Below are 25,753 nucleotides of genomic sequence, written 5' to 3' on the forward strand. Positions count from 1 at the left end.
TTACCCACAGCTTTGTTAAGCATCAGTAACTTGTAACCAATGCATAGACCCAAGAGTATTTAATCCACCTAAACCTCACCGTTACTGCAAAAGCACAAATTGTGATTTTGCAGCCATTAGAAAATAGTTGTAACACCATCACACAAAAACAGGTTCAAAGTTGTTTTTTATCCCTGAAGTTCAGTGATAAATGCACAAGGGAAGCTTTTACTATTTATATGAAAACGTTCAGATATAATCAACAGGGTTGTCATTAAAGCATCAACAGCTCAATACCTATTAACAATCATTAGTAACATAGAAACTACAACACTTCCAAATCCTTCAGAACATCAGCAGATTACTCGTGGAGGAGAAGTCAAAGGTTTTACTTCCTGAACACGAACAACGTACATTACAGGCTTATCTTTGAGATCGATGGCTGGGACCTTTAAACGGGTTACTCTGTGACAAAAGGAAAAAAAACAAGTGCATCAAATTATTACTACTTTTATAAAGAACAAAATGTGCTTTTTGTGACAACACAAATATGCTCATTCCAGTTCACATAACAAATGAAAGACAAAACCACTATAATTTAAGATTTTACCTCATCATCGTCACTGTCGTCAAACGCCACTCCTCGGGATGACTGGCTCTGAGAACTCGGCTTTCTATAAGACGATGATGATGAAGCTCTGAGAGAGACAAAAACAAATGAATATTTGAATGATGACTGAAACAGCCCAGATAGATGATGGGTAGTTAGTAGGAATGAGTGACTACAGCATTATCTGCATTTGTTAACCATATGAATTATCTATATCTGTACCCGGAGCGGGCGGGGCCTAACCCGAAAGTGGGCGGAATTTAACCCTGAAGTGGGACGGGTTGTCTTGAAATGGGCGGGGATTTAACCAGTGTGTTATTTTAAGCATGCAATTGATATGGGTTGATCAGCATGTTATGTTATATCTCTTTTTTTTACTTTTAATTTTTAGGTTCTTTTTTATTTTTTTTTAATTCCACACCAGGTGTGTTTAAAAAAAAAAAAAAAAACTCAGACGACCGGCAGAGAGGGAGAAAAAAAGAAAAAAAAAGTTCCAACAGGCAGACGCAACGGCAGTCGCACCATGTCTCAACGAACCCGCCATGTAAAAATGAACCTGAAGAAACCATAAACATTAACGGAAAAGACCTGCAAACATGAGTGACTGAGGGAGAGACAGAGCAAGCAAAGCTGCGGGACACATTCAGTGACGGCAACACATCTGTGTGTGTGTAGCGGAAGAGCACTGTCTCCAATGAGGATTTTAATTCAATCTGAGCACAGATATTGACTTGTATTACTCGTATAATACTCGTACTCGGCAAAAGTGTACTCGTTTCAGCCAAGTATCCTGCTCAACTCTTGTGGTACGTTCACACCAAACACTTTTCGGGCGTCAAAATCATGTCTCACGTCTGTAATTGGACGCTTGTGCTCATTGAATCAAACACTTGTCACCAGCGCCTAAACACATTGGGAAGGGAGCGCGTCGAGGGGAGGGGCTTCTCTGTTGCCAGTGGTGTTCATCCAATGGATGATATTGTGGCGATCAGTTACGTTCATAATTCACCCAGTGACTGTGAAGTGGTGGGGAACATTGTGTTGAGAAGGATGTGTTTCCGGACGGATGTATTTTGGTGTGACTCAGTGTGTGCACTGTGATGTTAGAGGGCTATAGAGAAGTGTGGTTGAATGGAGAATAAAGTTTGAACACACCGCCTCCGACTTCCGTTCATCAGCTGTACATTATTGAGAGTCGCTTGGCTTTATTTGCGCCTCGGCGCCGTTTCTGGATTCACTAGATCTGCGCTCGGACGAGAGTCGCTTTCAGCGCTACTTCCGTCTCTCCAGTGCCTAGTTTGATGACCTGCTGACCCACATCGGCGCTCGCATCTCCTGCCAGGTCACCAACGACAGGCGCTCTATTCCAGCAGAAGAGCACCTGTCCATCTGTCTCCGCCTCCGGTTAGTGTTTTTTTTTTAATACGTCACGGTTGGGGAACCCTCCTAATTGGTCGATGCACCCTGATATGCCCCAAAAGTTCAACAATCCCAATTCTGACGCTCCCGAGAAGCACGTCCACCATAGATTGTCTATGTAAACCTGATGCTGTTGACGCTTTGGACGTGTTTGGTGTGAACGTGCCACAATAGTTAAGAGTAACCTGCATGTGCACACCTCTGAGTGGGGAAGTTTGATTTCACTGCAGGCATGTCATCATCATCTGAGTCATCAATGATCACCTGAAACAAAGACCAAACTGAGGGTTTAAAGATGCTACAGTTAAAATTAAACTAGTGTGGTCTTTTCTCTTACCTCTTCTGTTTTGTAAGAAGCTACTGCTGCTGAAGCTCGGGAAGGTCTTTGTGATGAACCCTGAAATGCTGCAAAAAGTGACTCAAAACAATTAAAATATTGAAGGAAAAAAAAACCAGATATAAGCAGGTGTTAGTGTTGAAGTAAATTAGGAAGCACACTATCAATGTGTGTATCTTAGAATAGAATATTATCCTTTTATTGTTAGTGCACAACTACAACAAAATTCCACATGCCCTTCCCAACAGCATTTAAGTACACTTCAAAGATTCAAGCCAAACAGACACAATCATCATAAAAACAACATAAGAAACGGTGAAAGTCTGTCAGAATAAAAAGTTCATCACTATAAAAGTTCATGGTATAAAGTACCTTGCAGAATGTTCCTGCTCTGAGATGTTGAGGTTTTCTGGGCGCGGCCCCGACTAGCCGGCTTTGGTTCAGAGGCTGCACCTTTACAGACAGAATAGATGGAACAATGAAAAAGAATGAAAGCATTTACAAACACATATAGTAGATGTGTGAGTGAGCACCTCTCCCCCTCCCCCGGCCCCCCCCGTCCTCTGCTCCCTCGCCCCTGCCTCTTGTTTGTGGCAGGATTTGGAACCGAAGTCTTCGTCTGAATCCATAACATCTGGAAGATCATCCATTGGTTCTTGATCATCACCGCGCTCCAGACGGTGAGCTTTTGCTCTTTCAAGCCTGAAAAAATAAACGGTAACATTTTATAATAACTATCGGTTATAAGTAGTTAATAGATAATTAATAAACTGTTAGTGAATGAGTTATAAATTGCTTGTTGAATATTTGCTAACAGCTTGTTCAGGATTTTAAACGGTCTTAAAGATAGCCAATGTATAGGTACATGTTAACTGTATGTTAATAATTATAAACTATACCTTATAAATTAGTAATAGCTAATGCCCAAAGTGTTTTTTTTCATTGATTCCCTCAATCATTAGTTACAGGGTGATTTGCTTCTTTCTTACTGCAGGGCGTGGGGTGGTAACAAATTTGATGACGCGTTCCTACTTTGATGACCAAATTTGACGCCAGCCACTGAGCTGGAGAAGCCACGCCCTCCAGGATGCTCTCTGCTTGTGATTGACATGTAAACCGACACGCCCACAAAGGTGAGCGCCGCTCTGTCTCGTATTATAAGCGCATGAGCTCGGCTGCGGACGTCGGGTGGGAGGAGGGCGTTGCTGTTCTCTTGGCCCTACGTCACCGTGCGGTGAGGAGGAAGTTATTGTCCCGTCTATAGGACACGCCCACTCTTGAATATGCATAAGTAGGACGCAAATCAGCTTGTTTGTGTAGAGTTGCTCAGAAAGTGACTTTTCAGAGGCTAAAACTGGAAGCGAGTTTGGGAAAATAAACCTCAAAAACTATGTTTTTGGGGTTCTTAGAACAAATGGGTGAAAAATAGAATGATATGGGACCTTTAACACAGGTTTCTGTACTAAATCGTAGGTTCCATTCAATCATACAATGTGTTTATTTGGATTTTTATATATATATATATATACACATTCTGTCTCTCACAGTTGAAGTGTATCTATGATAAAAAATTACAGACCTCTTGTCTTTAGAAGTGGGAAACCTTACAAATCGGCAGTGTATCAAATACTTATTTTTCCCACTGTCGTTATAAATCAAAAGATCACAGTTATATATCCTGAACAAACTTTTACCAAATATTCAACAAGAAATTTATAACTCATTAACTAACAGTTTATTATTATCTATTAACTACTTATAACGGATAGTTATTAAGTGTTGCCAAAAAAACAAGTAAAAACACAAAATCTAAGATGATATTTAGGCTTGAGTTATAACTAAACTTACTTCTCTGATTTCGTTCTCTTCTTCAGTGGTGTTCTTTTTGGACTCTCTCAATAGCCTGACCTGAAAAACGAATACAAAACATGCTAGAATGGCATTCTATCTGAACAAAATGTGAATGAATCACATCTTCTGACCTCTGTGTCTATATCCTGCTCAGTGATCACTCCTCTGGCCTGAAGGTGGCGCTGTGTCTTCTCTAACTGGTAGCTGATCAGCTCCTCAATCGCATCCTTCTCATCTTTGTCGACAAACTCTTGGATGGCCTTCCCCATGCCTTGCTCAGTCAGCAGGGACAGCTGTACTTTCTGTTTTAATGCAAATATGTAAAATATAAAACAGTTCACACAAACCACTGATTAATTATCATGGTAGAGATAAGAGTGTTTAGAAACCTGTTCAGCTGCCTCAAAATATTGTTTAACAAGGTCCTCCACTCTCAGCCCTTCAACAACGGTCGTTTTCACCAGTTTGCTGTAGTCAACATTGATTTCATCTAAATGGCAGAAAAAAAACCCCCCAAAAAAACAATAGAAAAGCATAAAAAAACTAAAACAAAGGGCTCAACTGTATGGTAATTATTAATATATGTTATTTTAGTTTTTACACATTTTGGCACTCAACAAAAATTTCCACATTTGGTACAGTAATTACGTGCATTAAAAAAAATACCAGGATCACGGATAAACCAAAAAGTCAATAATAACAGCAGCAATGATAGTAATAGTAGGAATAATAGCAACAATAGTGTTAAAAAAGTCATGCAAAGCAACAGACATTGGATACCCATTAAATTAAAAAGAAGAGAAAGAAAAAAAAGGGGTAACACAAAATTAGAATGTACGCATATATATATATATATATATATATATATATACTGTATATATATATATATATATATACTGTGTGTTATAGACACACATGATATATGTACGTATAAGTATGTAAGTATAGATAAAGTAAACAAAATTCACAAAATAAATTAAAAGTAAATAAATAAAATACACTGAATAAAAATCAAACACACAGCATACAGATATTTAAAATAAAAATAAGCATAATAAACAAAATTAAATTTAATGATTAGAAAAACAAAATAATAATAATCAAATAAAATACAATTTGGGATAGGTCAGATGGTAAAATGAACTTCATAAACAACCATACCTGTAATTATCAATTTTGATAACTATCAAATGGCTTAATAGATTAATTACATTTTATTAACCAACACTTCAAATGGATTAAAAAAATGTGATTATATTATACCCGACCCCTTTTGGATACGGTAAAAAGCGAGTCCTGAGTCTGTTTCAGACCTTTGATGTCTTCTTTCTGCTCGCGTCGCCTCAGAAAATGAATGATGTCTTTGGGGTTGGCCACTCTGTCCACAAACCTCTGACTAAAGCGGGAGGTGTTGAACGTCTCAAACCCTCCACTGTAGTCCACCTGGGAACGACAGGAAACGTTTGCTTTTTTGTGTCAAAGTCTGTGGGCGGGGCCACCTCACCCTCAGGCGGATCAAAGGTTTCTCTGGAGTCTGTGGGCATCCCAGTCTTTCCCTTTCAGCTTCCTCAATCATCTCTGTCACCTGAAGGAATACCAACAACAAAAAAGCAGATATAAGATGCACATCTACATCTGGGGCTCTATGTTTGGTTACTACCAGGGTTGGGGTCAATTACATTTATGTCTTCAATTATCCATGTTAAATTACAACTCAATTACAGTTACGTTGACTGGCATTTTTCCCAAACACAATTAAAATTACAATTATTATTTTCCCCCTGAAAGTCAATTACGATTACATTCTCAAATACTAAAGTTAAATTACAATAAACAATTACTGAGCCTTTAATAAATAACCCACTAAAAAGTAAGCTTTGACTTGTGTTAGCTTTCTGTAAAATACATTTTATCTACCATTTAATTTGTTTTTCTTCTCTTTGTTACCTTGTTGGGCTTCCTTGTCTATGAAAATATTGATATTAATAATTTTGGTGTGGGCGTCTCAGCCTTTTTTTTTTGGTCAGTATAGCCTTAGATTTAGGTGTAAGCCATTGAACATTGTTCTACAGTTTTGTTTTTAATGATATTGTAAATGACAGTTTTTTAAATAATTTCCACACAAATTACAATTGCAAGTCAATTATCTGAACTCAATTACAATGAAATTATGATTACAACAGCAAAATTTTGATTACAATTATCTTTACATCATAATTGTAATTAATTATCAATTACAATTATAATTGACCCCAACCCTGGTTACTACTCTTACCTTAGCGTAGCACAGATCCTCCACTTTCTTTGTGACCTGAGGCGTCTCAGGTGTGAATCGATCCTCATAATCAGACAAAACGACATCTTGAATGAAGAACTGACGCACCGTCTTCAGTGGGATCTTTTCTAGGTTCATCTTACGACCTTTCACCTTCAATAGTCCGATGTGTCTAGAAAAAGACACACAGAGCTTTCTTTTATCACTGCAACCACTGAAATCACAACTACTATCCACTGTGCGGGTGTTTACTTCTTGGTAGCTTCTCCAGGAGACAGGGAAGTGGCTACAGAGCTCCCAGGCTGTGTCACGTAGAAAAGCTGCTGCTCATTTCTACTGGGTGTGATTAGACACTCGTGTTCGTGACCCCACACCACCAGGTCCAGGAAGTCATCCAGGAACTGCTCAGGAATATAGTTGGTAGGGCCGTGTTTACTCCTAAATTAAAAAAAACAAAAAAAAGAAGTCAAACTGGACTTCAATCTATTTGTCTATTTTATCCTCTTACTTTGTACATGCAACTTGCTGTTTCGTAGTAGAATTCGATGTTAGCGTGTAAACAATGGCAGATCTTTGTGAAATAATCAAACTAGTGCACATCTATTCATGACACTTTTGTGCTATGAAGAGCTTAGATGAGAAATTATAACAAATTGTATTGAATGACTGCTTTAAAAAGATTAAAAATGAAAGGGGGAATGATGGGCTGTTGCCATGACAACACATCAAAGCGGAAGTTGGGATCATACAATCAAGAAATACAATAGATTTAGTCACTAGACCAGAGGCTCAAACTGCTGATTTCAATGCGCAAGTTATTCTGCCCTGATGAAAAAAATAACTTGGATTTTACATGATCATAGAAATGCAACGGCCATTACTATCAGTCTAATCGACTGCAATGAAGTGTATATACAGATGAGGGTATAAACGTTAATATGGATTACCACATGTCAGCGTATGATTCTAAAATTGTTGTAAAAACAGGGAAATCAATGGTGCCATGGTTGTTTAGTTCCTTGTTTTCAAGTGAACCACTTTCCCCATATGTTGACTTCAGAATAATCCGTTGAATTGTGACATGACCATAAAAACTGAGCTAATTTTGTAAAACATCAGAAATGTATTTATTTTTATGTAAATCATTCCAGTCTTATTTGTAAGACCGTCTTAGAAACACAATGTCTCACATGAAGGGAAAGCTTTTAGGCAGCAGTGTAATCATTGCCAGAGAATCAGTGTGTTGTGAAAACAATGTTTTTATTAGAAAAGCAGGAGAATGCAGTTTGTGTGCCATAAGTAAATTATTCTTACATTAAAAGTAAACAGCACACTGATGTATTGTCTAACCTGTTCTGGTGGATGGTGAAGAGGTTAAACCACTCATCTTGATCTTCTTTAGGACGAAGCATTGTAACCTGGTTGTGGACAAACATTCTGTACAGGCGCTCATCTGGGATGGAACCTTCACACACATTTAAAATAAATACGTTTCAGTGTAATAGGCGACTCATACAAAATCAGTTAGTTATTAACAATTAACGTCAAAACGATTCCTTTACCAAGACCATATAAAGCCAGTTTGGTGCTGCCTTTCTGCAGGAGGATCGGACTTATCTCGATCCTGTCCAATGAGTGGGAGTGGCCAAAGTGATTGACCAGACCAGACGCACCGAGCAGATCCAGAGCACACAAACCTTCAGCCTTGGAATAAACAGACAAAATAAATCAACAACAGTCGGATAGACCAGTGTTTCTCAAATGGGGGTACGTGGCACTACAGGGGGTACTTGAGAGAGAGACAGATGTATATGGACATGCTGTATGTAAAATTCTGTACATAACATTTTCCCCTTTTATGCACCACTTCTAACTTAATTGTACATGTTGATTTACATATATATAGTGAAACCCTATTTTATTTTATTTTTCTATTTTAATGTTTTGCACAGGACAAATGTTGCTATTTTTTTAATATTTATTCTTTTTGTTCTTTTCTATGTCACACTTGCTTTGGCAATGCAAACTTGTTCCCCATACCAATAAAGCTGTTTTGAATTGAAATTGAGAAAGTGGAAAATTAACAAATAAAGCATCAGTCTTGGTCTGACCACCAGCCAGCATGACTACTAGATTATTAAAGTTACCAGCCAACCAGATTTCCACCAGCCACAATTTTTCGAGCTAAAATAAACTACATTATGAGCCACAAAATAGATTTAGGCGTTCATGTTTCTTTAAATAGTTTTTATTTTAGTTCATTGCAGAAATACATTAAAATTGTAAAAATATAAACATTTAATTTAAAACCAATGTTGTAGCAATGCCTAAAAGGTGCAATATGGACCTTTGGGTGTGTCAGAGAAGTGAACCTTTTATAAAGTATATTCTCATAACTTCATAAACAAACTTAACTCAGATGAAAATTGGATCCCTGGAAGTAATCAGTTCTAAGAATGCTTCAAATGCTCTTCAAATGTAAACAAATCCCACTCCCCACAAACTGTATAGTGCACATTTTAAAGGGGAACAAATGGTTGAATACCAGCCACTCACGATCCGACATCCATTTAGTATTAAAACTCCTCAATTTCTTCTTCTTTTCAGATCCTCTTTCATCTTAATTTCCCCGTGTCGGCAGCAGCCTTCCTGTTTTGCAGTTCAGGTTTTTCAACACCCGATAAATATCTCTGCATGTTTGTTTGTTTTTCCTAACTCATTTTTCAGCTCCTATTGTTTGTTTTGCACCGTTCCATTTGACTTCTCCGATACCAAACCATAACAATCGTGCTAACATAAGCCAATTGTTGTATGACACGTCACGACATAGTGTTCATGGGAAATGTAGGATTAGCACAACCAGCAGTGTTGCCAGATACACATTATGTTTTAAAAATATAAAACACACACGAAAACCCTCAAATTTCTTGGTGGAAAAACAGCCCAATCGTTTCTGCATCCTGCAGATTCAAACAGACGCAGGTCGTATTGTTTCATTCTTCACCAGCCAAAATGGCTAGTAACACTACGATGTCACCAGCCATAGTTGATTTTTACCTGCAATTGGTGGGTAAGGGGTGATAATTTAAAGCCCTGTATATATATATATATATATATATATATATATATATATATATATATATCTGAGCTCAAACATGATCAAAAACTAATTCTAAAAAAATGTCTTTGGGGTCGCCATGAAAAATTCTTGATATCAAAATGGGGTCACTATCCAAAAAAGATTGTGAACCCCTGTACTAAATATTGTTTCTTTCCACTTATTTACAAAATAAGATTCTTTAAAATGTGTGTTATCATTCATTAATTCCATCATTATGCTCAATAGTTTTTTGTTTTTTTTTATAGCATTCCAAGCAAAATGTAGTTGGTATTTGGACAAAGCAGGTACTTGAATTCAGAAGAAAGAGAAAGGGGTACTTCAGCCAAAAAAAGTTTGAGAACCACTGAGATAGACATTTGAACACATTTAAAACTCTGATAAATCCAATATTATGAAAGAACCAACTCACTCCAGTTGGGTCGTCATGGTTACCATGAATGCTGAACACAGGAATCGAAATGTTTAGATTTTCATCTTGGTAGTTGACCCAGGGGAACCTGAAGCACATGGACATCTGTCAAAACTGTTGGTCAACACAAATAGTGATTGTGTTTGTGAAATGAATGACCCACTGTGTTGTGTTGAAGTTGACAGCCTGGTCACTGAGGATATTGAAGCGTACAGGAGAATCTCCCATGCAGTACCGTCGCAGCATAGAGATGCAGTCGTGGAGGCATCGGCGTGAAGGCTTGTTCTCGTGGAACAAATCTCCTCCAAGGAGGATAAAATCCACCTGAGAGACATCAAACAAAAACAGCTTTAGTCAAATTCAATTAAAGACTTTTTATTTCCATTTGAAATTAAATTTAAGACCAACTTCACAGTAAACATGAAAAACACTACATCAATTAGCCTTTTCACACTCTGGAACTGTACATGCACGACCTGCGGGGGTCATAGGTCGAGAGGGATAAAAACGATCTTGGTCGGTCTGTTGATATTTCCAACCCAACAGCGTTTTTCATTTTAGTCCAGATATCTTTAGCGTTTCAATACTGTTAATATTCATTTTACACATAATTAGGCTTGAGGAGGGGATCAGGGTTTTCTGCTGATGCCACTTTCGGCCGATCCAAGCACTTTAAAAACCCAATGGGAGCAGCAGTATCGAAACAAGGGCAGTCCCCTCGCTTCCACACAGGTGACCCCTGGTTGACAAAAACACCGACCCTCTGGGTCTGCAGCGGGTGGAATTCAGACCCTACCCAGAAATGATGCACATATCCGAGCACTTTTGTAAAACCGATGTGAGAAGGCACTTAGTCTCTGAGCGGTGAGCCCCGACTTTCAGGGCTACAGCGGGCGCTATTCGGATTCTACCCGGGAACAACGCACATATTCAGACTCGGGGGGACCATGGCTTTCCGCTGATCTGCGCACATTTGTAAAACTAATTGGATAAACAGAATCAAAGCGACAGACCTCCTCTGTTTCCTCACTCTTCTCCTAAGCTTTTAACTGGTGGTTATTATGTATTTACCTTTTTATTGTTGTTAGTTTCTTTTCTGACTTGTGTAGTTGTTTTAAAAACTGTAAAGTGTCTGAGTTTTTGAAAAGCGCTTATAAATAAAATGTATTATTATTATTGATGGAACGAGCAAGATTTCCCAGTGTGAAAAGGACAGTATGAGTTCTCACTTTAGAAAAGTAAATTTAAAAGCTACACAATTCACTGACCAGGTCCATAGTTATTTTTTATAAAGCTTTTTATTTTAATTCAATTATAAATTGAAGCAAGTGCACAGACACTATACAGGCCGATAAGTTGAAAACAGCACTGATCAGCTGATTGGACACTGTTTAAAAGCCAGGGAAAACCTGCATTTTCAGCTCTTGTGCAACATTAGCTTAGCAGCTAACTTCGTCTTTCTGTCTTTGAGACCGATAAAACGTTTCTGTAAAACATCTTTCAAAAAAATCAATTGCTACAATGGTAAAAAACATTGATCTAAATCTCAGTCAGACTTGCTGCTTACCACCGGCAGACATTGAGAGTTATCCCTCTTGACCTTTGACCTCATGCGCGAAAACTGAATGACTGAGCGAGATTCCAGAGTGTGAAAAGGCTTATTACATAAGGTTTAGGGTCATGTTATTTTTAGTGTCTAATGCAGGACTTGCAACTTGCCACCCTTAATTACAGTAAAAATACAAAAATACACAAAAATAGCCAGAAATAATAAAACCACAACAAAGATACAAAAAAAATCAAAACATTGAAAAAGTAATTAAGAAAAATGTTTGTTGGACAGGCAATTTCCGTCAAATTTACATTTTCCATTTTGTTATACATAGAAAATAAACAAATGTTACCATTGATTTTAAAACGTGAAACTAATTACAATGTGTTCAAATGTAGTCTTTTGAAATACTGATTTTAAGACATTTTAATGACAATTAAGGTCTCATTTTCAGATTTCATTAATTTAATGCCTTTTAAGAATTTTTAAGGGTCCACAGGAACCCTGAAAAAGGTGAACGCAGAGGCAACAGTTAAAGGGAACAATAACACATATGTACCTCATTTCTCTTGGCACATTCAAGAATTCATTCAGTGGTGGTACGAGTCTCTCCCACGGTTGCATCCTTTTTCAAGGTAACCAAGGTGAACATCTGTAGCAATAAGATGTTTGAACGTATCCTCTTCATCCCTACAAAAAACAACACAAAAGTAAAATAGAACTTAGCACATTTTTAAAAATCATTTTAAAATAAATGCTGTATAGAAGAATATTATAAGTAGTTCTTTTAAAACAGTATATATATATATTTTATATAAATCGTATATATTTTTGAGCTGCACAAATTACGTGAGGGGTTGCAAACACTTGAAAATGTTGAGAAATCATAATGAATCCCAATAATGATCCCAATGGAATAATAGAACTTCCACATAGAGTCGAATAAAACCATGCCAATACCATATAGTGGAAACATGATTGACACGCAAAAAACATGCTTGCAGGACAAAGATTATCCATGATGACAATAACCTCTTTCAGTGATATATGATGTGCAATAAATAAATAAAAAGTGTCTTCATTATAAGTTTGAAGGGTTTGACTTGGTCACAAAATTCCCAAAATCTTTTTCTGATAAATAATAAGCTGTTGCTATTGGTCCAGACCCGGACCTCAGACAATCCTGACTATAGTTCCGGCACTTCCTGTGTGCATGCGTAGTAAGTCGAATGCCGGTAGTTCCGTTACTGCCGGACCCGTGTCCTTCTAGCTATAGGTTTGTCAGTTTTATTTTAGCCCTAACCCTAATGTTTTTTTTTTTTTTGTATATGTACTTTTAAAAGTGGAATTTGCCGTGTTAGATATATTAAAATGAAAAAAAAAAAAAAAAGAAAAAAAAAAGTAACCCAGGAAATACCCTAAAATGTTTATTTTTTCGTATATGTATTTTTAAAGGTGGAATTTCCCGTGTTAAATATGCTGAAATGAAAAAAAAAAAATATATATATATATATATTTCAGAAATGGGATTCGAACCCACATCAGTGAAAGGAAACGTCCACAAGTCTAGCGCCTTAGACCACTCAGCCATCTTAATACTACTTTTTATGTAGAAAAGATCCGGCAGTAACGGAACTGCGCATGTGCACAGGAAGTGCCAGAGCAATAGTCAGATTTGTCTGAGGTCCGGGTCCGGAACTATAGACACTTCGTATATAATATTTGGAACCTTCTCAACAAACAAAAATACAAACCTAAATTGTAAAGTGATCCATTTATGAACACCTTTGGGGTACGCTGGTTCAGTGTGGTACACAAGTAGTAGGCAAAGATCAATCAATGTAGATAGTATTAGGCAGGAAATCATTGTGTTGTCACAGATTAGTTCATTTTGTACAAAAATAAAATAAATAAATAAAAAAAATACAAATACAAATTAAAATTAAAATAAATATATATTTTTTACCATCACCTCTCTTTGGTCATAAGAGTTAAGAGCTAAGACAATGCATTAGCACAGAAACATTTTTATTGTTCCAGGCATATACTGGTATATGGGGAAAAAAAAAAGGTTTATGTGTTTCTGGTATTAATGTTTATTTCTGTGGTTACAGGTAACAGGTAACTTACAAGGCACTTTCTGAAGACATGGTGATGTGTCAAACTAGCAGATCTTCTGAAACAAGCTCCACCTACAGAAAATACATGTACGTGATATTTAAATCACTAAAACTAATGTAACATCAACATTCACATAATAACAAATCTATACTTCATGCTATAGTACCTGTGCAGTACAGACACCAAACAATATCAGTCAGACGCCCATTGGTAGTATTCAGTGAGAGCTAAAATCATGTATCAGTGAAATTTGTAGACAGTTAGCTTTCACTTATGCTAGGAAACCATGCTTGCTGGTGTAGCGGCTAACTTGGGAACATTCCCAACTGATGACCGACCTCTGATTTATTCGTCGCAGCACTGCCGAACACGAACACAGATATTGTTTAGTATATTTTTCACCATGTTATTATGATTGAATATTCTTCAAGTAATTTTCCTATGCTAACAGACAACATCTGCTAGACAAGATGCAACCAGTTAAAACGGTCACCAGTGGGACCTTAACACCGGGTCTACAGCATATCCACTCAAGCAGTGTTTTTTTTTTTTTTTTAATCATTTGCAGTCCTAGGCAGAGAATACATGGTTTAAGATGAAATTACAAACTGTTGCATTTACAAACATACACGATAAATGTGGGGAAAATGCAAAGTTATTTCTTTCTCACCTCCTCTGAAGCCTCCCTAATCAAACATAAACTTCCCGGCAACTCCTGCCAAGTCCAACCCCACAGCTCCTTAATGGTTTTTGGTTATTGTAGTTTTTTAAAGAAATTCTTGTTTCACTCGAAACTATTTCACTAGCTTGCAGGACTACACTTCCTGGACCTTTTCTGTAGGCGCTTGTTTTAATTACAAAGACAAACCGATTGAAAATCCTGTCTCAAATACAGCGCACCGTGCGTAAACGGGCCACGCTGGTATTTATATCATGCAAACCCTTTGGTTTGCAAGGGGATGTTGGTTGTTGACAGCCGATATTTAGCACAGTTCACCAAAGGAAAGGTGCTAATTGTGAAGCTAGTTTGTTAGAATAAAAAACAAAACGGCTTTACTTAGGGTAACTTTAATGAAATATGTGCTCTTTTTGCATAGTCTAATATAAGAAACACTGGATAAGTGAGGACAGTAATGGAGCGACTGTCAGAAACACTCGCAGCTGATGTTACACGGAAGAAGGTATAGAAAGTTTGTTTTCTTTTCTTTAATTTCAGTCAAAGATGTAATAATGCATAGTTTAACGCAATGATGAGCTTCCCTGACACCAGTTACTACACGTCAGCTCAGTTTATGTTTCACACTAAATATCTTCCATTATTAGGGATTGTTGAGTTTGTTCGCATTATTGACATTAACATTAGTGCTGGGCAATATATCGTGATTCAATATATTTTAAGTTTTCTATTTTAGTGATGTAGAAAATGACAATATCGCCTATATCGAGATATATCTATATACATTTTTTTACTTTATTTATACAGTTACACTGTACAAATCAAATCATACAAGTATGTAGTAACATTCATAGAGTACAGTCAAACAGTGTCCTTCTTTACATGTTTTCCATATTTCTGAGACATATATTTCTATACCTTATTTTGTATTAAAATGCTCTTTTTAGGAGTTGCTGCTTTCATTACTTCTCAGAACAGCATAAAAAGCACAGTTTGATGGATTACTGAGTGCGTTCTAACCCAGACCTTCACCTAAACAAGCCACACCACAGAACTCACTCACACGTGCTGTCTTTTAGAGGAGAAAAAGTCCAAAGTAGCACATATTGTACAGCTGTTTGTTAATAAATGTGCTTGTGTGGCATTTTTCATCAGCAAATTTAACCCAGAATGGTCTTTCTGGTCAGGCTTTATTGAGTTAAAAATAGTGAGATTTATATCGTATATCACCATTTTGAGAAAAAAAATATTGAGGTATGACTTTTGATCCATATCGCCCAGGCCTTATCAACATTATCACATAATGGTTTTTTTTTCTGCAGGATCTGTATCCACCACCAGTCTCTGACAGTCAGTCCCTGCCTTCTTCCTACAAAGACTATCCTGCTCATCGTCCCCTCATCAACACAGTGATGCACCCCACAACCAGAACATGTTCACATCCTCTACCATCACCAAGGAAAGCCTTTCCAGAAACCAGCAGTGCAGGTAACGTTGACATCTGTCTTCATATGTCAGGCTGTGTGACCCTATTGTCATCACAGAGTTTCCATGATCCAGGCATTGTAGTGTTTCAGAGCTCCATGGTTACACGTGGAACATGATACCTTGGATACTTGGACGTCTCAGCTGCCTCAAATCATTCATCCACACCAGGGATGTGCGACGCCATGAACCTGACAATACCAATACGATTTGCTTGTCATGATACGATATGTCCCAATACTAAACAGCACGATACACATTAAGATGAGTCACAATATCAATGATTACAAATTTCACCTTTACAAGTGCAAAATTGTATGAAATATTATTTTTTTCCTTTTTTTTGGAAATGTCTATTGATGTGGAAATGTATAAATAGCCCCCCGGGACTATTGGTACGTTTGTACGCTGACTCAAGGATTCATCCTTCCGCTGCTGAGGGTTCGAATCCCACTTTTAACATATTAGCACGGCACATTCCATCTTTAAACATACATATACCAAAAAAATAAAAAATAAACCACGGTATTTCCTGGCTTAGGGTTAGGGTTAAAATAAATGGGTTAGTGGGGTTGCTAAAAATAAGTATGAGTTAAAATTAGGGATGTAACGATTAATCGTAAGGCAGGTAAAAATCGATTCATAGGTATCACGGTTGATATCGACTTTCTGAAAATTGAACCAGCAGAGGGCGCTATCCACAAGTGTAGGCGGCGGGCGGAGTCTGCTAATACTTTCTTTCTGGCCGCCTTCTACTCTTAAATATTTTAATAAATGATTCATTACCCCTTAAGCACTGAAAGAATATCTGTAATATTACTTGAATATCTGTAAAAGTCACGTTTTTCTATTAGCTCTGTCTGCTAGCATAGCTTCTCTTCTTCACTGCACGATATCTGCATGCCAACCGACCACTGTATTACCAGCGCCCTCTGCTGGTCCAAACAAATATGACGTAAATTAGTGCAATCACGTTTTTTTTTTTTTTTTTTAAAGTCCAATTGTTAAAGCACAAAATACATTTTCAGTTGCACTTTTAAAAGAAAAAGAACTATTATGCAGTTTTGCATTGTTTATTATAGAACCAGAATTTAAATTAATAGGCTTCATTTTCATTTGTATTATTCCTTTATTTATTTCATTCAAGATTTATTTTTAGTTAAATTGCATTGTTTTGAATAGTTTATCAAGGAATTCTTTTGACAATGAAAAATAAAAGGAAAATAATACAGTATTTTCTAGTTTTTTTCCCAAAAAAAAAATTTGTCTACGGTTCCATTTTGTAAAATAAATCGTGAGAGAATCGTATCGTGAGCCCAGTATCGTGAATCGAATCGTATCGGGAGTTGAGTGAATCGTTACATCCCTAGTTAAAATACAACTGACGGAACTTTAAGTCTCGTTGCGCACCTATCACGTGACCTAAACTGGACAATGACGGAGGCTGTGTACGCATAGAGTGGCAGTCCATTGATACGTTTCCGTACTAATAGCCACAGCCTTTTTATTTAAACTTGTGAGAACAGGTAAATGTTAACTCACTAGTTCAAGTACCAATATAAAAAACAAGTGGTATGTTTATCAAACTGTCAAATAACATTGTTCAATAAAGTTAAACTTTTGCTTATACAACAGATTTCTGATTCTGTTAAGTTATTGAAAAATTTTTTACCCCATACTGTACATCCATAAAAGTGCCCAGTATGTTTTATGAAAATAAGATCAACTTCCAAGCTAAAATGTATTGAGGAGTGAGGTAGTTTAACAAGGTCTGATGTGGTTCACTGACACCTAGCGACTGGGCATTCACGTGTTATGCATATGATAGAGCAATTAAATGGGTTTTTTGTTTAAAAAAAAAAAAAAAAAATCATTTACATTTTATTATTTATTTCATTCATTTAAAAAAAAATGCAACAACAGTATTTACGCGAATGAAAAGGAGCAGAAAGAAGTAAAAACTTATAATGTCTGCCCCCTAGCAACACAAAATTATTCACAGTTCCAGTTCCTTTGAGCCGTCTCATGCAGCCGTCTTATCAATTACAAGACATCAAAACACAAAATACAAAATAAAGTTGATCTGCTGCTCTGCAGTGTTATATTTCTGTAACATTGATAATTTAACATACTTTTTAAACACATAAATGGACTTAAAAGTTTTATTTTTACAATCAAGACTGTTCCACAGGGCGATTCCTTTGATTGAGATACATCTTTCCTTTACAGCCGATTCAAACCTGGGTTTTGTAACAACCTCAGTACCCTTTAGTTCATATCTACTTTTTCTCTTGGTGAATCTGTTTTGCAAATTGTTTGGTAAACTTTCCAGATGAACTTTATACATGGTTTTTAGAATATTATACTCTACTAGTTCATTAAATTTCAGTGTTTTTAGTTGTATGAATAAGAGATTAGCGTGGACTCTAATCGCTCTTTTCTGTAAAAGAAAAATTGGATTGATGTATGTTTTGCAGGCACTTCCCCACACTTCAATGCAATAGGTCAGATGTGGAACAATCAATGAGTTATACAACAGAAACAATGCATTCTTACTTAGAGAATCTTTGACTTTATGCAGTACAGCTATTATTTGGGTTCTTTTTATTTTTGGATGGATTTATTGCAGAATCCATTTTTTTTTTCTCACACCCTTAATCCACACCATGACCTTTGTGCCTCCATTCTGTCGATTAAAGTAGTAATATTACCTAATGCAACATATTTAATGGGAATTATGCAATGTGCACTTACTGTATGTGTCTGCTTGTACTTGTAGAGATCTTATCTGCTTTGAGGAACCTGCAGGAGAAGATCAGGAGGCTGGAGTCAGAGAAGAGCCAAGCAGAGCTCAGTCTGTGTGCTTTAAGGAGAGATGCATCACACAGATATCAGCAGAGCAATAATAGAGTCTCCAGTAACCACACTGAGGCCGAGAGAGACACGGGTAGTCAGTCCGACTGCAACCAAGGTGTGACGGTGATCTATCATGGCTTATGTTCATATTGCACTTTGGCTCGTCATTGTCTTGATTGTGTTCCATTTGTGTGTGTGTTTTAATTTCAGTGTTGATCACTCACCTTGCTGCCGCAGAGTCTCGTTGTGTCAAACTAGAGCGACAGCTTGACCACATGAGAAGAATGCTACGCAGTGCCAGCATGGAGAGGGCGGGGCCAATCAAAATGCAGGTGCTATGAATCTGACAATAGGATTCACCATTTGCATGTCACGATACGATAGAACCCAATACTACTAACAACACGATATGCAGTTACAAATTTCACCTTTACAACTGCAAAATGGTCTGTTTTTTTAAACATGTAAATGATAACTAACTATAATTTAAAAAAAACAAAAAGTAGTATGTTTATCAGGATTGGGTCAATTACAGTATAATTATAATTATATAATTGTTAATAAGTTATGGTGTAATTCTAATTGTAATTGTAATTTTAAAAATCTGTTGCTGTTGTAATCATAATTGAATTGTAACAGAGTTCAGATAATTGACTTTTTAATTGTAATTAGTATAGAAATTATACGAAATCTGTCGTTTATAATTTAGTTTAACGCAAAACTTGGGATGAAAAACAAATATGATGATAGATAATATATATATTTTATTTTTTATTTAAGACACGGGTCAAAAATGACCCGTTAACACAAGAGATGCTAACAGAAAGCTAACACAAGAAGGAGGTTATGTTTTATGGGGTAATGCACTTCAGACTCAGTAAATGTGATTAATTTTAATTGAACTTTAGTAATTGAGAACGTAATTTTAATTGACTTACAAGGGGATAAAAAATAATCATAATTGTAACTGGGGAAAAAAGGAGGACGCTAATCTTAACTGAATTGTAAGTAAACATGGATAATTGAAAACGTAATTGTAACAACAGATTCTGATTCAGTTCTTAAATTCTTTTTTTTAAATTTTTTTTATTAATAACCACATACATCTCTAAAAGTGCCCAGGATGCTTTATAAAAAAATAAAGTGCAATCAACTTCCAAGCTAAAATGCATTGAGGAGTGAGGTCGTTTAACAAGGTCTGATGTGCTTTAATGACACCTAGTGACCAGGCGTTTACATGTTAAGCATGTGTTAGAGCAATTCAATTATGTTTACATTAAAAACCATGATTAAAAAAAATGATTTGGACATTTTCTCGATCGATACAATAATCGCATGGTGAAATATCCCGATATATCACTAAATCAATTTTTTTCAAGTTTCAAGTTTATTTTTTTTTACATAATCATTTGTTTTGTGCACTTTCAGCTGTTCACAGAGAAAGAAAAGTCACAGACCGACACAGTGCTTGAACAAATTCAGCTGGAGAAGCTGGAGCGCCTGGAACAGGAGTATTTACGACTGACACGCACACAGAACATCACTGAGGTACTTCAGTTAAACACTGCTGTGTTATTATAGCAGCATTAAGAACAAAAACTACTTAATATGTGATTAATATTCAGGCTGTTCAAATATTTACCTCTAAGCTATTTTTTCTTGCAGCAGCAATATGTATCGTAATGAAATGGATTCAGCTTTGGATGATCAGGCTGGATACGACAGTCTTTTTCCTATTTGGAACTTTCTATAAAATAAGATTTCAAAAACCCAATTTAAACTTTTGTACTACAATAATTCTAGAGAGATTGTAATTTGAAATTCAGATTTCGAGGTTGACTGTAAAGATTTTAAGCTTTGCAAAAGCTATTTTTGTGATGACATAATTGTAGTGAGGGTCTATGTTTAATGAATTGATTCAGATGAAGATCTGCGAGCTGGAGATGAAGCTTCAGGAAGAGGAGATCCAGAGGAGGCTGATCCAAGCCAAAGCTAAACAGGTAAACATGTTGATCCCAGAGGTAACTGTGTACAACTGCTGCACACTCACACACATGAACCGTTTCCTACTGTCCGTGTCCAGCTACAGACAGGTTTACAGACCAACAGGCTCCTGCTGCAGGCGGTGTCACCAAGGCTGTCACTGAGACGGTCCAAAGAGAAGACGACCACAGCAAAGGTAACGTTGGACATTGAAGGTAAGAGGAGTCCTGATACAACTTTTTCACTTCTGATTCCATACCGATATTTCAACCTTGAGTATCGGCCGATATTTGGGGTGTAACGAAATAGTCAACTCGTGATACGATATAGGGCTCACGATACAATATGATATGACTGCAAAAGTTGTAAACAGTGTGTGGGAATGTATTCATTTACAAATAAAGAATGAAAACAAATTTCCTAATCAGTTTTTTTTATAATTTCTCAAACATAAAAGTTTTTAAAGATTTTGTCCTAGGGCCTTTATACTTTTGACTTTTTATTCAATGACTGCCTCTTTCGTCGACTGTTTGAACCTTTGTTTCAGACAAGCGCGCGCTGACCGCGGTGTTTGCTTTACCCACTGTTTTTTTGTTGTCTGCATCTTGTAAACACTGCAGTGTGTAAGCTACTACGGGAAGCAAGAATGTCAAATGTCATCGTGCCCACTCGCAATCTTGAAACTTTTTTTACTTGAGTTTGTTTAGTGTATTTTTTTATTTTATATCACATTCCTAACCGATATCGATATTGACCCGATCATGCATACTTTTCTTATTTTTTTTTTACTGTGGAATGTTAGAAAAGGTTTGATTCAGTGATGTTACTCAAACAGAAAACAATAGTCAGCAGCATTAGGTATGAGAAAAACTGTCCCATTTATTAGAAGTGCTGGAGGAGATTCTGGAATGGACTTCAGAGTTTTAAATGCAGAACAATATAATTCAGTATCTTTGGGGGGACTTTCCTTTTACAGTCATTTATTGTCCAAAAGAAAACTTACAGATTTTGGTAGTAAAGGTCATTTTTCTTTTCATAGCTATATATGTATAAGTCTGTGGCGGTAATGGATAAAATAAAAAATTTGCTCATTTGTTTTCATTTTGTGTTTGTGCTGACATGCAACTCTTTCCAGGAGTCTCCGCAGCATCATCAGCAGCAGCATCATCAGCAGTATCATCAGCAGCATAATCAGCAGCAGCATCAGCAGCAGTATCATCAGCAGCAGCATCAGCAGTATCATCAGCAGCTCTCCTCCTGCACTCGGCCTCACTACAGACTGAGTCTCAGAGACGTGCCGTTTGTGGCTGGAATGGTACTGCAGGCAGGCGCATTATTGCCTTTAGCCCTAACCTGAGGATTGTTTTTAGCATCTTTCCTCATCCCCTCCATCTGTCCTGCTCTGCTTACAGGCTGTAGGCGACAGCCACTCAGTCCGAGCCAACGTCCAGTCAGTTTTGTCTCTCCTGAAGCAGCACCAGCCGCATCTTTGCAACAGTCGAGTCCTCTCTGGCAGTGTGAGCCGGTCTGACCGAGGAGGCCACAGCCACACAGAGCGTTCATCCTCGTCATCCTGTACAAGTGAAGATGAACTCAGTGAGCTGCTGCAAGGCCTACAGGAGGAGCTGAGACTCATGAGTTTGTGAGTTTGCAGGGTTGACCAGGGGTTAATAATAGTGTGAACGAGAGTCTTTGCATTTCCTGAAGAAAATTCAGGTGCTGGCCTGCATCTAACTTCATTAGTTTAGCATTAGCCTAGCATTAGCTTAGCATTAGCTTGGCATTATTTTAGGATTAGCATTAGCTGGCATTGTAATTAGCATTAGGTAGTATTACAATTAGCATTAGCTAACATTAGCATTAGCTTGCACTTACATAGCATTGGCATAGCATGAACTTAACATTAACCTAGCAATAGCATATAATTAGCTAGCATTAGCCTAGCATTAAAACTATCCTAGCATTTGCATTAAAACTAGTTTAGCATTAGCTTAGCATTAGCACTATTATTATTATTATACATCAATTTTATATAGCGCTTTTCTGGGTACTCAAAGTCGCTTTGCAATGAAAGAAGCAGTGTTGGGGTTCGGTGCCTTGCTCAAGGGCAATCTAATCTAACATTAGTATTAGCCTAGCAATACCACTAGCCTAGCATTAGCATTAACCTAGCATTAGCATTATCATTGCATTGGCTAGCTTTAACATTAGTCTAGTGTTAGCACTAACCTAGCATTAACACTAATCTAACATTAGCATTAGCAATTACCTTGCAATTCCATTAGCCTAGCAATAACATTAACCTAGCATTAGCTAAGCATTAACCTAGCATTAGCTAAGCATTAACCTAGCATTAGCTAAGCATTAACCTAACAACATTAGCTATAAGGTTGACACAGGGTGAAAGAGGTTAAAATGAGTTGAACGTATTAGCTCAACATGTTAAAAGTTGAATGGTTGATCATTTGTTTACAAAGATTAGAAGTTAAAAACTGGAGCAGCTCCACTCGAGCTTAAAGAGCTGCCCACTCTAAAAATGGGATCAGAGCTGAAAAGTCAATGCACTTTCACAAAAAATGGAATCACTCAAAAGGCATTAATCTCGGGAACTTTCTTAACGTTTTCATATGTTATTTGTCAAAATCGGACAAACGTGTAGGAAGAGATAACAACCGACGAAAAAAAGAAAGGATAATAGTGAGGAATGGATGCGTCCTCATGAACATGTGCTGTGTGTAAATGCTTGGTCTGCAGGGAGCAGGATGTGCTGATGAAGCAGGCAGATGATACTGACTCTGATCGGGAGAGAAAGGCCCTGCAGAGAGAACAGGAGAAGCTGTTGCTTAAAATGGAAATGAAAGGAGAGCAGATCAGTATTCTCTACAAGCACAAATCTAAGGTCGGCTTTCACTCAGAAATACAATTATTACAGTGAACACAAAAAGTAAGCACTATATTTCTCATACATTATGATTCTTCTGTTCTGTCAGATTAAGAAGTTGCGAAAAGAAGTCGTTCCAAAGCCTGACAGAGGAAAGAGAACCAGAGCGGCTAACACAGGGTCCACTAGAGGGCGCTCTACAGGAGTGAAAGCTAGTCCAGGAGAGAAATCAAAGAGGAACCTGAGGCTGCTGAGGGACATGAAGGCCCTGCAGAGCTCGTTACAGACCTGACACCCACTAGGACATCAACAGACACACAGGTTACTCTAACCTCCCTGTGGTCACACTCAAAACAACCGCTGAGTGAAAAACATCACAGGTGTGGTAAATAAGGACCTGTTTCAGCAGGTTTGGGAGCATGTGACCAATGATCCCTTGGTGATTCTTTTCTACTGATCAACCTTAAGGTGAACCTGATGATATTGTGGTGTCCAGTAAGATATCAGAGCAGCTAAATAAAACAAATCTATGTTACTACGGTATACCTGATATTATCACTTATAAGGATTATGTGCTTCGTTTATTTGAATGTTTACACGTACCGCACACTTCTATTGATTTCCAGTCAGAGGTCATTAAACATTTCTCATACAAAGTTCAATTTGCTTGAGAAAAATAAATGACTCTTGAATTATTTACATTTATTGACAAAAAGGTATGCAAAAGTTGTACATACTTTTTATGAATTTTTGAATAGGTCCACTATTTTCAACAACTGGGATGAATCTTCTTGAAAATAAAGTATTTATGTTTTCCTACCAATTTAGTGTTTGTCAAATTTTTTGATCATGAGTAATTTTGGAAAACCATGTGAAGTCTTTTACATCTGAGCTGCTTCTAATGTGCATTATTTAAACAATCCTTCATACAATCCATTTTTGATTAGCTTTTTATTTACAGTAATTAATTATTTTTCCCTTTTTTGTGATTGTGTGGAACTTAATTTTTTTTTTTCTTATACTGTATGTGGACTATGAGTTTGTATAAAGCCTTACCACCACCAGGGGGCATTAAGTTTCAAGTTCAGCCTCAAAAAACAATTTTGGGAGATTTTAAAAGCTGCTGTTTTAAATTGTACTATTATTAAATAATTATTACTATTAAATTATTCTGTAATTGTGTCTCATCCTCTTTTTTTTAAAAAAAAATATTATAGGCTAACCAAGTTGTTTTAGGTGTTATTTATGTTTTTAGTTATTTGGGGAGAAAAACAAGTATATTGTACAGCAGAGTTCAAGATTTACATGTAAATTTAATTTTTGATTTATTTTGCCAATCTTCAGGGAAAAAAAAAAACAGAACAAACAATCAATTGGCTAATTCTTTAGTCGAAAGAGTGTGGGTTGAAGAAAAGCTTGTACATTACATATCTACCCCATCACAACAAAATATATCAAGGTTCTCCAGATAATCTCACACACAAAGAAATGTAACCTTTATTACTATTTTTACAATACACATTCAATATATATTCTGTCCAAGTTTTATACATATAGAGTTTAAACATGCACATCAAACATAAGTATGTACACACTTATGCATACATACACATGATTATTACATATACATAATATTAATATACTATTTCATATCTACGATGCAAATTTCATTAATTAAATTTAGTGTGGCAATAAATTAATAATATTCTCTATTACAATATAAACCTTTTATTATGTTTAGTAAGTATTAATATATTGTAATACCATTATATACAAATATATGTTTTAAATAAATGAACCCTTTTTGGGTTGTAGGACACAATGTGGATTTTGGTTCAGTATATTTTTTTATTATTGAGCTATTCAAGATTTTTATTTTCCTTTTTAAATAGATACAGTATGTCATCCTGTTTCATACAACAAAAGGCAAACAGGACAAACACACAATCTCACTGCCATTAGGCTTTATTTTCATGTATCTTTTTGTTTTATTGTCTATTTTATTGTTGAGTTTTCCATGCTATTAAGTTTTATTTTGTATTTGCATGCTGGGATGACAAATAATGAAGCAGCTTGACCACAGATAAACACAAATATGATTTTTAATTTGGAGACTCATAAAAACAAAACAAAGACTCCTAACAGAGAATTAAACACAGATTTCTAATTGGGAAGCAGCATCACTAACATCTACAAAC

At 36.6% G+C, this 25,753-nt stretch overlaps 2 protein-coding genes across 2 annotated transcripts; one reads left to right on the top strand and one right to left on the bottom strand.

Moving 5' to 3' along the window:
- Window positions 1-396: 396 nt before the first annotated feature.
- mre11a (MRE11 homolog A, double strand break repair nuclease) lies at window positions 397-14,403 on the bottom strand. The gene is given in 22 exon segments (XM_028464075.1): window positions 397-444; window positions 590-677; window positions 2,208-2,272; window positions 2,346-2,413; window positions 2,718-2,798; window positions 2,879-2,939; window positions 2,942-3,051; window positions 4,196-4,253; window positions 4,328-4,498; window positions 4,586-4,686; window positions 5,510-5,639; window positions 5,701-5,781; window positions 6,472-6,643; window positions 6,724-6,909; window positions 7,822-7,936; window positions 8,034-8,175; window positions 10,002-10,089; window positions 10,165-10,325; window positions 12,113-12,152; window positions 12,154-12,243; window positions 13,684-13,745; window positions 14,345-14,403. Coding segments are annotated over 21 exon segments (2,070 nt in total). The 5' UTR covers window positions 13,704-13,745; window positions 14,345-14,403; the 3' UTR covers window positions 397-402.
- Window positions 14,404-14,621: 218 nt separating this feature from the next.
- On the top strand, window positions 14,622-24,378 carry cep57 (centrosomal protein 57). The gene is made up of 11 exons (XM_028464070.1): window positions 14,622-14,855; window positions 15,673-15,838; window positions 18,615-18,806; window positions 18,902-19,023; window positions 20,120-20,239; window positions 20,614-20,691; window positions 20,775-20,870; window positions 21,810-21,989; window positions 22,087-22,316; window positions 23,429-23,573; window positions 23,665-24,378. The coding sequence occupies exons 1-11, from the start codon at window positions 14,808-14,810 to the stop codon at window positions 23,845-23,847; spliced, it is 1,560 nt and encodes a 519-aa protein (XP_028319871.1). The 5' UTR covers window positions 14,622-14,807; the 3' UTR covers window positions 23,848-24,378.
- The last annotated feature ends 1,375 nt before the right edge of the window (window positions 24,379-25,753 follow it).

This window comes from Gouania willdenowi, chromosome 13 (genome assembly GCF_900634775.1).
Source record: "Gouania willdenowi chromosome 13, fGouWil2.1, whole genome shotgun sequence".
Classification (NCBI taxonomy): domain Eukaryota; kingdom Metazoa; phylum Chordata; class Actinopteri; order Blenniiformes; family Gobiesocidae; genus Gouania; species Gouania willdenowi.

Coding starts and splice junctions, on each gene's coding strand:
- cep57 (XM_028464070.1), top strand. CDS start 14,808: ATGGAGCGACTGTCAGAAACACTCGCAGCTGATGTTACACGGAAGAAG. Junction 20,240..20,613: donor GCACACAGAACATCACTGAG/GTACTTCAGTTA, acceptor GAATTGATTCAG/ATGAAGATCTGCGAGCTGGA. Junction 20,871..21,809: donor AGAAGACGACCACAGCAAAG/GTAACGTTGGAC, acceptor AACTCTTTCCAG/GAGTCTCCGCAGCATCATCA.